The 12,634-nt window shown below is 35.7% G+C and overlaps 1 protein-coding gene across 2 annotated transcripts in view; it reads right to left on the bottom strand.

Moving 5' to 3' along the window:
- The window catches only part of COL21A1 (collagen type XXI alpha 1 chain), a 168,822-nt gene that overhangs the window by 85,161 nt on the left and 71,027 nt on the right, over positions 1-12,634 (bottom strand). The window contains exons 6-10 of one of the 2 annotated variants that reach the window (XM_053914309.1): positions 10,409-10,582; positions 9,336-9,413; positions 7,590-7,628; positions 7,223-7,306; positions 983-1,045 (exon numbers count right to left, since the gene is read on the bottom strand). In XM_053914309.1, coding sequence (XP_053770284.1) covers positions 983-1,045; positions 7,223-7,306; positions 7,590-7,628; positions 9,336-9,413; positions 10,409-10,582 — 438 coding nt within the window. Of the gene's footprint in view, positions 1-982; positions 1,046-7,222; positions 7,309-7,589; positions 7,629-9,335; positions 9,414-10,408; positions 10,583-12,634 lie in introns of those variants that run through there. The other variant, XM_053914308.1, reaches the window with a different exon arrangement.

The raw sequence follows: 12,634 nt of genomic DNA on the forward strand, positions 1-12,634 counted from the left end.
TCTATCTGTGGTATTGTAGGAGACACCTTCAGCAGGTACAAAAGACGAATTCTTGATTTCTTCCACAACACTGACATCTCCACCAGCATTGTCCAGCCCAGCAAAGGGCACCACAGTTCGTCCAGTCACTCAGGCTGGTATCCTCTGCTATCCCCAAATAAACATATATTTTTGACAATTTTGAGCATGACACAATTTATCTCTTTATTTAGGTCAACACTTGAAAATTTCCATGGATGTGAAGGGAAAATATAAAAAGATTTCCCAAACAGCTATTTGTTGATACTAAGAATTCAAGAGACAATTTTTTAAACATAGCAAAGATATACACAGTTTTGAAGTAAAATACCTAAAAAGTGACTAGAATGCTAATTCCATAGACCAAACCAGCCTTAATGTTCCCCTCAGTTTGACTAAACTTTAGACAAGCTTCTTGCTGAAGCTAAGCCCTGATCTCCCTTCTCTGAGAACATTTACTTTAGAAACTTTGTCATTGTAAATTCTTTTTCTGCCCCTTTGAGTTGTAAGTCTTTTTACAAACCTCACCAGCTTTACAACTAGCAACAAAAGTCTTTCTCAAGAACCTGGGAATCATCATTTTGAAATGCAGTCTTCAAAAAAGTAAGTGTCCAGACCTCCCAGTCTCTGTGGGGGGTAGAACCCCACCTTCCATGGGTGCCACTTGGCAAACACAGATGGCTTACTCCGGGAGGAAAACATTAGCAAGCTCAGGATAACTTAATTTGCTCCATCCCATTGATCAACCATCCCTGTAAAGTTTTCCAGCACTTTTCCACTAGCTCACCCCACACTCAAGAAAGAACCCACCCTCCTTTTGTTTCAGCTAAGTGGACCTCAATCTCCCTCCCCTATTACAACAGCCTTAAATAGAGTCTTCATTACCTGTTTAATTTTGCCCAATGAAATTTTAACTTGACACTATAATCCCAGTACTGGAGATGACTAAGCTTTCAGTACTCACAGGCTTACCATCTTGACCAGGCTGTCCAGGGTAGCCAGGGTTCCCAGGCTGTCCAGGGTCACCCTAGGGAAGAAAAAGACTTCTAAATACAAAACAACCAACCATATTGGTGCAGTCAGAGCCCCTCAGGGTCCAAAGGCAATTCTATTATTTGCAGCTTTTTGTATATTAAAAACAAACAGAAGTCCTAAAATGCAGGTTAGAAAAATGATGCAGATTTTAAGTGCCCACCTTAACAAATAAAGGCTTTTTTGGTATGTCAAACATACAATGATTTATTTGTGTGAGAATGGGTATAACAGGTAAAGTAAATCTCACTGATGTAAAGTGTTAATATTTATAACAGGATATGTCTTTAGAATTCTAAAAAACGGTGAAGCACCATAGCAAATACAGTTTCAATGATAACAATATTTCACTCATAAGACTACAGATTTAACTCTATTCTAAACATTACACATCTGTGGATGTCAATGGCCTATGAAACAATTCAATTCAAAATTATTTATTTAGAAAAACAGTCCACAAGCCATGTGATCTTACGTGTGGAACTCAGGTTGAAAGCTGCAGAACAGGCATTTCTCTCAATCCACTCAAGGTGTCTCTTTGCCTAAATTTATAATCGCATTTGAACATGCCAAGGTGCTACAACTTGAATACTTTTACGAGAGTGAGGCCCAAGCCAAACAATTCTGCCCAACTCTGACCGTCCTTCAGCACACGTAACACCTAAGGAGTGACCTTTGCCCTCCCAAGCCAGAGATCTTCAAAGAACAGTGAGCCCAGGCACACTCCCTGGAACTCTAGACGGTGACACAATAGCCGGCGCTGACCATGCAGATGGTCACCACCCTTTACAAAAAACAATGAAAGCAACGTTTTGTGTGAGGTGAGAGTGTTTCATAATTTAACTCTAAGAAATACTTCAAAAATCATATAATACATCGTCTGTTGCTGAGTCTATGAGGTCCACAGGGGGTATCTTGCCAAAACCCACGAAGTCTTGGCCATTGGTACCAATAAATTCCTGCCTGGAGGCAACTGACTTTCAACTCAGTAACTCTTCACTATTTTCCTCAAAAAATCATTCACACAGAACACCAGCGATTCTGTATCAGCTAAGGGTCTTCCACCAAGCCAAACTTGCTGGTCTGAAATATTACTTCAGGCTACTGGCTGGAGAGCTGTTCCTGCAACTCAACGGGAAAAATGGCAAGAACTATGTGACCTCTACGGAGACAACGAAGAAAGGGTGGGTTTTTCACACAGGAGCAAGCTTAGCATAAGGAAAGGCTGAGAAGAGGGAAAATGTCATTTTTAAAAGGGACAAAGAATGGGCTGGCTGTAAATCCAGGGAGAAAAGTAACGCTGAAACATGTAATGCCGTGCTAAAAAGGTACAATTTGTAATTCTAATCCGAGGACTTCCGGTGTTAGCTGGACATTAGGGAGCAACATTCTGGCTCTCGAAAGTGTTTGAATTTTTCTCTTCTTGTTTTCAGAGGACCCACATTAATCTCTAGCTCTCCTGTCATCCTTCTGTATCCATTTTCAGACTGGATTCACTGCCTTTCAACAAATCTCACTGTTCTTTTCTCCTGGGAAGAGGATTTTCTTCCTTTTCCATGTACAAGTCAATATGACAAAATTTTCCAGCACTGCACCTTCCTCATTACTCCACTTTCTCCTGATGTCTCTTCCTATTGAAATGCTATAGTAGTGCTTACATCACTGATCACTCATTCATAACTTAAGTTTTCTCAAAGTTCTTCCTTAATTAGTCTGTATTTATCATTTGGATTTAGACTCCTTGAAAACATGGTCCATATTTTCTACATCGTGTGTGTGGGTTTTTTTACAATTCTGTGTATCAAGTAGAAATTCAGTAACTATTTGCTGAATGACTTATTTCAAATCAAATCAAATTCCCTGTTAACGATCCCTTCACTTGCAAAATATTAATTATCTGCAAAATCTAGGGCATCAAAAGCATCAGAGAGGGTTTAATCTTTATGATGAAACTGAAATAAAACTTTGGCCCATGAAGAAACAGAATTTATTTTTATGCTGCATAAAACTACAAAACACACTTAAGAATACCATTTTTAATTAATCAAACCAAGTTTGCAAGGGGAAAAAAATCATCCACAAGATAAACCCAGTGTGAGGTATTAAGGACCACAACACTGGTCAGCAGCCCCATCTGGGAAAAATAATCTGTTTTGCGGGTTTTATTATTGCTGATAGATTTTACTGGTTATTTTGACTACTGTTCTACTGATTTATTTGAAAAAAACTCAGGTAGGTTTGGTGTTGTTTCCATAAAACTGGAAGTATAAAATAAAACCCTAACTAAATTTGGAAAGAAGGCCAATTAGAGTAAAAATTAAATTTTTACAGTTATAAAAGCTGACACCCAACCTTTATTGATTGATTCTTGTCTGCTAGGAATGGCTTTAAAAAATTTACATACATTAAATTACTTAATCCTCATAATAATTCCACACAGCAGGTAATTTTATTATTTCCATTTTCTATGGCCTGAGAAGTTTAGGTAACTTGCTCCAGGCCACAGAACAGTGGTGGAGTTGGAATTCAAAATAAGCCAGCTCAGCTCCAGAGTCCATGTTTTAAAATTCTACTTCTCCCTGCACACATTAAAATGCATACATGATCAGAACCAGGCCTGGGGACTGCTGGCAAACTGAACATGGAAAAAATTCCTAAATACAGTAAATTAGACCTATGACTTATTATTGCACAATTGTGGCTAAATTCCCAATCTACTTCTAACTTTGTTGAAACATTTGCACAGTTTGAATTTTAAAAAATGTATTCAGCTTAAAAGCAATAATTACTTATATTGAACTGAATTTGTGCCACAGGATTTCTGAGTTGTTGACAGGAATGGGAATGTCATGGACTAGCTCAGACATCTCTCAGAATAGCCTCTCAAGCAGTGTAAATATGAATAATTAAAGTGAAAAATAGCCATGCTTGCAAAAGCAAGCTAATACTTTAAGTTATTCATCTAAAACAAATGTCTTTGGGACTCTCTCAGTAGCACCAGATCCCATGTTATCAAGCCCCTTTTTTCAAAATCTTTGCGTCTTCATTATACTTTTGGCTTCCACAGGAGCATCTGACCTAAGAGCTATTCCGTTCTCCAAAACCAACCTCTTCCCTCCCTCAAAATTCAAATGCCCACTCTCTTAGGCGAGGGGGAATCTACTTAGTCTGGGAAAATTAATATAAAAATGTAAATATCTAGTAGCCCCTGAAATTTTCCAAAGGCTTTTTGTATTTTAGACAGAGGACACTTTGATGGTCCAAATGAATCTCTCGTGGAGCATTCCTAGGGTAAAACAAAGGGCATCAGCAAGGATGTAATAGTAGAGAGAAGGGCATTTCAAAGAAACAACTTGTTAAGGATTGCTCCTTTCTAAAGAAGAAAAAAATGTTTTCTTTTCACTTCTGAACTAATAGATCTAACATTTAAGGTTAGATCAACTGTGGAGAGTTTGTCCCCACAAGTGTTCCTGTGGCTACTGACGTGGGGGGAAGAAGCTGCCGTTTGCATGGCAAGGTCTTTTGAAAGGGGGTTGTTTGTAAATGGAAGATTGCCTGGACCATTCACGTAGAACAAAGACATCCCATGTAAGTTAGTAAGGAGGAGGGAAAATGTAATGATTCTTAATAATGAAAAATCATTATTTTTTCAATGATTTCATAATTCATTAAATTAAAAAAAATATTATGTAACACTGGGTTAGACACTAGAAGTCCAAAAGATAATTTTACTTGCATATAAAAATTATTCCAGTAGATTCATTAATTTAATTACTTCCTATGTTTAACACTAGGGATACAAAATAAGTAAGATATGGGTAGCTTATATTCAGTGACATATATATATATATATATATATACACACACACATATATATTTTTTGTTTTGCTTATTGAAGTTATAATGCCATGATAAGTCTAAGTGTGTAGTATCATAGTTAATTTGACCTGGTTTTTTAATAGGTTTGTCATATTTTGGGGGGAAATTGAGAGAAATTTTAACAGATGACTTTGTCTTAGGGTAAGTACTTACTCACATATCAACACAAGAATTTCTCCTAGAACTCCATTTCTGACTGATACAAAGACTAGATCTATTATTCATAGGTAATTCTGCTTGATGAACATCTACAAAACTTTCCAGAGAACATCAAACAAAAATGGCCTATGAGTCTCAGATGGATCTATAGTAAAATTGCTTCATCTCCTTTCGTTCTGGTTCTGTTGATCTAAATAAAACTCTATCAATTTTCCAAGACAGAAATTCTCTAAAGGAAGTGCATGAAACTCAGTGTTGCTAGGGATTCTGTTTTTCACATACAGGTCCCTGATGTGGGTAAGGAACCACTTCCAGGGGAAACAGCCTTAAAAGGATGGAGAGTGTGTGTGTGTTCCTCTCCTCCTGCCAGATTTTCTGAGGAAAATGGAAAGCAGCTCAGGAAGGCATGCCAACTTGAAGACTGGTGGAAAACTGCAATTTCACTTCAAGTAGTAGGTAGCAATGGGTTACATTGTGACTAAGAAAGAAGAACGAAAATGAGGAACACGTGAAACTCGGAAATACTGAAAGTCAGATAAGACAAAGGGTGTGCTAAAATGTTGCTGTAGAAACATATGTGAATAATAATTGGTGATGTTAGAAGACACCTAATGAACCACTAATGAATAATTAGAAAAGATCAAAAGCACCTGATACCTCCTCAAAAATGGATAGCCCGGTAGAGCCCCTGGGACTGGCTGGAGTCCCACCGAGAGTCGGGAAACACTCTGGGCTTTGAGAAGTTAGGCAACATGGGGCTCGGATTTCCACATCGCACCTTTTGCACACAAATCATTTTTATGGATAATATTCCAGTATTATAAATGATATAAATATATTTTTATAAAAGAAGTCTGCTGGTAGGTCACACCAAGCTATCTTCCAAGGTATATTCTCCAGAGCATCTTATACGTGTTTCTCATTTACACCTAGGCATTCAAAACAACATGCAGTTACTTTAACTAAACAACTCTTGGATCAACTTTCCTAAACGCAATCTAAAAACAGTTTACAATAGTAAATTAATTATGATGTACTGAAGTCAAATTCCATGCCAAATAGATTTACTTTGAATGAAATATTGGATGTAAACTTTTATTTCTTAAATTTCATTTCTTTCTCGATTTTAACAGCTGGGCTTGAAGTATGTTATGAACTATCATATGAAAATGGATGGGAGAAACATGCACAAAAGATAGGAAGAACTAAATTTTCTTAGCTCTGTAGTCCAGAGGCTAAAATTTTTCAGTCACAGTGATTGAAACAGTAAGAAAATTCATATTTAAGAAAAATTTTATGGTCACCTCAAGTAATAGATAATTAATACACAAAACACTCTCTTTGGCTAGGAAGTCATACTCTCTTTGAAGTTAAACATTATTTTTATTTGGTGATTTTTAAAATAATATTAAATGAACAAGATTTATCTGCAGAGAACAGACCACTTAGCTTCTCAGTGTCTTAGGCAGTGTCTAAGATGCCATAGGAAGTACTAATTTGCTTAAAAACATTCATATTTAATAACAGAAACATACTCAAAGTATTTTTTATATAAAAATAACTGGTTATAAAGCAGCATGAACTTCATGGCTGCAATCCCACTTCCCCAAAATAATTGTTACATGATTAAGTGAAATAAATATATATGCCTCTATTTTTAGAATTAGACCTCTGACACAGCATTCAAATCTATTTTTAATTTTTCCTTGGTCTTTCTATCTGAAAATCTTTTTGACAAATTAAGAATTTAGAAATTTAAGGATTTAAAACATATCTTCACATGTGCTCTTTCTTCACTTTGTACCAGGCTGTAAGAGTCATTCTTGGGATCTAGCTGCAGTGTTGAGCAGGGGCGAGGCGGGGGAGGGGACAGCGGGGAAGCAAACAGACCAGCAAGAAAACTGCTAATACTCCCTCCGCACTCTACGGTAGGCCAGGGGTATCAGTTTTAGGTTCAAAGGCAAATACAGATCAGAATACACTTTTTAAACAATCACTAACACTCAAGCTGTGAACTATTCTAAACCATTAGGTGAAAATTTCACAACGGGGTCTATGGTGATTGGGAATTCTGCACATTTGCTCAGCTCGTTTGTGTGTTTTAACAAAAATTAGTGTGTTAGGTATTACTCACTTTGGGGCCTTGTAGTCCTGGTTTTCCCGGAGGACAAATACAGGGAGCCGGAGTTGAACCTACATCACTGGGACCATTGAGGCACTACAAAGACAAAAACTGAAATAAACAAACATGGAAAAGTACATATGGATGTGCATATATATGTACAGATGTATATGTATATGAGTATATGTTTATGTGAAATGATGAAGATAACTTACATTTACTTTCCAATTTTATTTAGCCTAATCTAATAACAAATGCCTAATCACAAAAAGCTATGAACACAAAATACACTCAAACTCCATAAAAAATGGGTATAATTTGTCTAAAATACTTACAGTTGATGAAAGGAAGCTAACCAGTCCCACAATGCAAATATTACCTTAAGGAGAACAATAGTAACCAGGCCTACCTCACCATTCTGAAAGAAAAACAACAAATGTGTTTGAAAATGTATTTTTAATTAAATTTCTAAATTATCTTCTTAATTTTCAGATATTTCATTGTCTAGGTTAGAAATGCCTGAAATATCAAAACCAATAAGAACTAAGATATTTGCTTTCCACTATCCTAAAAAATTACTTATTTGTACATGTTATTACTACATTTATAATAGGATAAAGAAAGAAAATTAACAATAATGAAGAGTAGAAGAAGAAAATTAAAATGCCAAAGCTGCTTAATATAATGGCCATACAGAAACAAAAATACCTTAAGGTGGGATTTATATGCTGCCTTGAACTTACTGGAAATCAGTTAAGAACCAGAGAGAAAAGACAAAACATATCTAACCAAGCCATAAACTGCAAGAATTAAATTTTATGCACTCTAAGACAACTCCTCCTGAAACAATCTCTTTCTTAGTGAAAAACACACAATTTGAGGTAAGTTAATAATCTTTCCAAACAATAATAAATTATATCAGGAAATTAGAAGGTAGACACGAAGGTACAAAAGGCAAACAGGATTCACAAAGTCACAGCTGAGAGTAAGGAGGGAGACAAAAACACGAGACACTGAGCATGAGAATTCAAAAGCTGCCATGGGTAAGGCTACGCCTTTGCTGTATAAAGGGAAGTGGTAGTGGTTCTATTATCGATGCGGAGATCTCAGTGAATAAACTATGCACACCGGACTCTCAAAATGCAATACCATTAGTACTTTTAGTAGAGATTTATATTCTAAATTACCAGTATCTAAAAGTCTTACTGCTTAAACAATTACCTATCTAGAATACCCATAATTAATCATTTTTAAGTCCACCTTTGAGTTTATTATAGATCCATTAATTACGTTGCTCTATGTCCTCAAGATTTCAGAACATGTGGACTCATAAGTTATTTAGATTAATAGGGAAAAAGGACATTAAGACAGCATGACTATATAAACTAAAAAAAAAAAAAAAAAAACCATAAAGCTGAAATACCACTGGGAATCCACAACATCAAAAACTTTTATAACATCCACCTTATCCGAATGAGCGACAATACTACATACCATAGTTTGCCTACAGGAGAAGAAACTGATTGTATACATTCATGGATATAACCAGACTCTATAACATTTTAGGTTATAATCTTTTCCCTCTTAACACAGTAATGAAAATAGCTAAATAAACAGAAATATTGCTTACATCCTAGAAATATAAGAAAACCTTGCATATGTAAAAACAACAAAAAGAAAACTATGTGTTCATTATAGTTTGAGAAAACATGTGGTGAGCAGGAAAATGAATCATTTCCTACTCCAGAACTGTGCTGTGTAATATAACAATTATACATTTAATTAAAAATAGTAATGTATTTTACACACTAGATATTCAGACAAAAAAATCCTTTGTTTTTCTAGATCAAGCACAGTCCTGCTTCAAGTGAACAATCACAACCAGAGATGATGTGGGGAAAACAGTTTCTTGTGATCTTTCACTCATACTTGCAAGGTGAAACATTAAAATTTTATTTAGGCTAAGAACTTCAAAATATGTTCTAATCAATGAAACTTTATTTCCTTTGAAATTTGAAAAAAAATTAACTAGATATCAAATTAAGCCTCACATATTATCTACATTTTATTTATTTCTTTGATGGTACTGAAGCAACAGTTGGAAAAAATAATCCATCCTACTTACAAATCCGGGAATCTCACATGCTGTCTCCCGGTTGTTCTGTTCTGGGTCACAGTAGATTCGCAACTTTTGGACATCAAACTAGGAACAGAAACCCAGTGAAGTTACAGTTGAGACACAGGTTAATTGTTTTATAAGAACAACTCAGATACACAGAAACAGCCGCTATAGTTAGCAATTACGGAAAATTTAAAGCACAGCATTTAGCTAAAACTTGAACATGAAACTTGAATGCCTCACATATAGTGTGAAAGATCTAGTGGAACATACTCCTAAGGAAAACTTCCCTAGCACCAAAACAAACCTCTGGTTTCCTTCAGGAACCGGGTGAAGCTTTTTAGTATCCTGCGCTAAGAGCTAGTCTAGGGAAATTTCCTAGGACACTCAAAATAGGTGGCTCAGGAGCCATCTTTAGTTACAGACACTTAGTTACTGGCACGGAATGCTGTAGCAGGCCCAGCATCTGTTACTATTTAAGTACTTACCGTAACGTGACATGTAACATTAACATAGAGAGACCATGTGTGTAATCACCCACTTAAATGTGAGTCTTCCCTTAATAAAAACAGAGGAGGAAAGACATGTCTTTCCAAAAAAGAATTTTACAAGAAATGGCTTTTACATGCACACTTGTCAACCTACACATACATACTACACTTTAAAGAAATATTGAAAAAGTTGGTTTTGTTCGTAGGAACCCTGACATGCATTAATCTAATTTTATCTTCATAGCTGCAAAGAAATGCTTGTAACACCACTTACAGCTCTAATCACATTTCTTTTCAAATTCATTATTTAATCTATGCCTGTCCTGGGAAATATGAAATTAATGTTTCATCGGAATATAGAATTCTACTCTGAACCAAGAGGAACATCTTGCTAAGTACTATTATTATAAAATACACTACATCTAATTTTACATTTTCATACTTACACACAAACACACAATTTCACTAATGACCTGACCACATTTTGGTTAAGTATTTTAAAGGAATTAACAATTAAGTTAAATACAGGAAGGGCAGCAAAGGCTCCGTTTTATATAATGCAAGAAAAAGCAAATCATTATTAGTCACCTGAACAGTTTCTTCTTTCCCAGAGTATTTTCCAACTTGGGTCTGCCCACTGATAAAGATCCCTAAGACTGGATGTAAGGGTTTGATTTCAATTTGTTGGTCATCGATATACAGAGTTACATCCTCTTCTGTTACTAAGAGACGAATTTGATGCCAGCCTTCATCAAACAGTGTCTGTAGAAAGTATAAAAAATCCGTAAGTAAAATTCCTAACCTATCTTTATTTCTTAATTCTTACGTCTTTGCTGCCAACCATAAATCTATACTACACAAATCAGCTGTATTATAATCAAATTCACTCTGACCTAAGCTGGGCCTCAAATGCCACCCACCAATTTTTTTTTATTAAACTCTAGAGTTTCTATTATATATCCAAAAAAAGTTGTGTCAAACAATTCCCTCAAGGTCACACGTGAGTTCCTACTCTTTTAATCCAAATGGTTTTTTCATTCCTTATCCTTTTTATTTCATTGCAACTTTGGACTCTGTAACTAGTCCCTCCTCTTTGATATTCTCACTCAACTTCCACGATTCAAACCATCTTGATTACCTACACTTCTTCTCCAACTGCTCTTACTATTTCCCTTTGAGGACCCCTCTTCCTCACCCTCCCCTCTAGTGAGGCATTCCCCACAGGGCTGACCTTGACATTTTTCATTTGGCTCTTTTGACTATCTCATGCATTTCTTCAGGTCAATTACTACTTCTATGGAAAAATTCCCATATTGGCATCATCTTATGATGCCTATAATTCTAATACTGGCTAGAATAATTTTTGCCAGGATGTCTCATAATTAGTCTGACAGAATATGTTTCCAAACAAACTTGAACTTATCCCTCAAACTTTCTTCTGATCCCTATTTTCCTTCGATCATAGTATCTTCAGATTCTAAACTAAAACAAGTTTCTTTACCTCCCATTTTTCCCTCAGTGGCAATAACAACCAGATGTGATGTTCTACCAAATATATCTCCTAAACATGACTGAAATTCACATCATGTCCAGTCTCGCTGCCCTAATTGAGGCTCATGAGAGTCTTGCTTTATTTGAATAATTAAAACAAACATATCTCTATCTCTAACCCTACCCTCTCCATGCTGTCCTTCCTCCTTCCACTAAACTATGTCACTAGAGTTTTGCCAGAGAATATGGCCCATCTTAATTTCTATACTCCCAGGACCTAGCACAATTCCTAGGTGGAGCTGAAAGCATTGTTTATGAAAGAAAAAAGAAAAAGAGAGGCAAGCGCTGCTTTGACTACTGCACATCTATGGTCAAGCCCTTTAAAGGGAACCTTGTCACCCACCAAATGAAGTCCACATCCTTTGTATGGCTTTCAAGCTCCCCACAATTTCGGTTCATACCTTGCTAGCCTCTTTTTTCTGTATCCTACACTGCAAACACAGGGGATACAAATCTTCATTCTCTAAATAAAAACCCTGAATTGCACTACACATGACTACTCACTACTGAACCACTGACTTAATGTGTCCTTTTCTTGCTACATCAAAATCCTTGAAGGTCAGTCCAAAAAAAATTTCACTTATGAATGAATACTTCCTCATATTTTCTATGAGAATCCACTTTTCCTTCCTAACTCCGCTAACATGGTATGCTTCCATTAAGTATCAGAAGCCTTGAATTTCTCATTATAAATAAGCTCCTTGAAGGCAAAAAACATGCCTTAGTCATTTGTCACTTTTTACAGAATCTGGCACATTGCCTTTAGTAAAAATGGCAGACAACAAATTTTCAAAAATATATTTACCAAATGAAGAAATTATATAAATGTATCATTTCATATATAACCTTGTACATTTACTAAGTTATATACTATATTAGACTTTCATCATTATAATAATGATCAAAACTTAATTGCTGTTATCATCACATCTGTATTCTGAACACATGACTTGAAAAAAGAGTACACTTTTATTTTTTGTTTACTGATTTCATTAATATATCCCTTTATGAGAAATAAAATATCCTCATAATGAATATGAATTCTGCATCCATCATCTGCCTGTATTTAATGTTTTAACAAATGTCTTTATTTTAATATCCTGTAAGACACAGCAATGTAAAACAGGCCAATATGAACCTTGAAAATCACCAGACCAAAATTTAATTTCTATAGTCACCACCTACTAGCTCTGTTACTTTGAGTAGGAACTTAATAACTCTGAACTTTGGCTTCTTTGTCTGCAAAATGGGAACAACAGGTTC

The sequence above is a fragment of the Desmodus rotundus genome, chromosome 11 (assembly GCF_022682495.2).
Source record: "Desmodus rotundus isolate HL8 chromosome 11, HLdesRot8A.1, whole genome shotgun sequence".
Taxonomy (NCBI): Eukaryota; Metazoa; Chordata; class Mammalia; order Chiroptera; family Phyllostomidae; genus Desmodus; species Desmodus rotundus.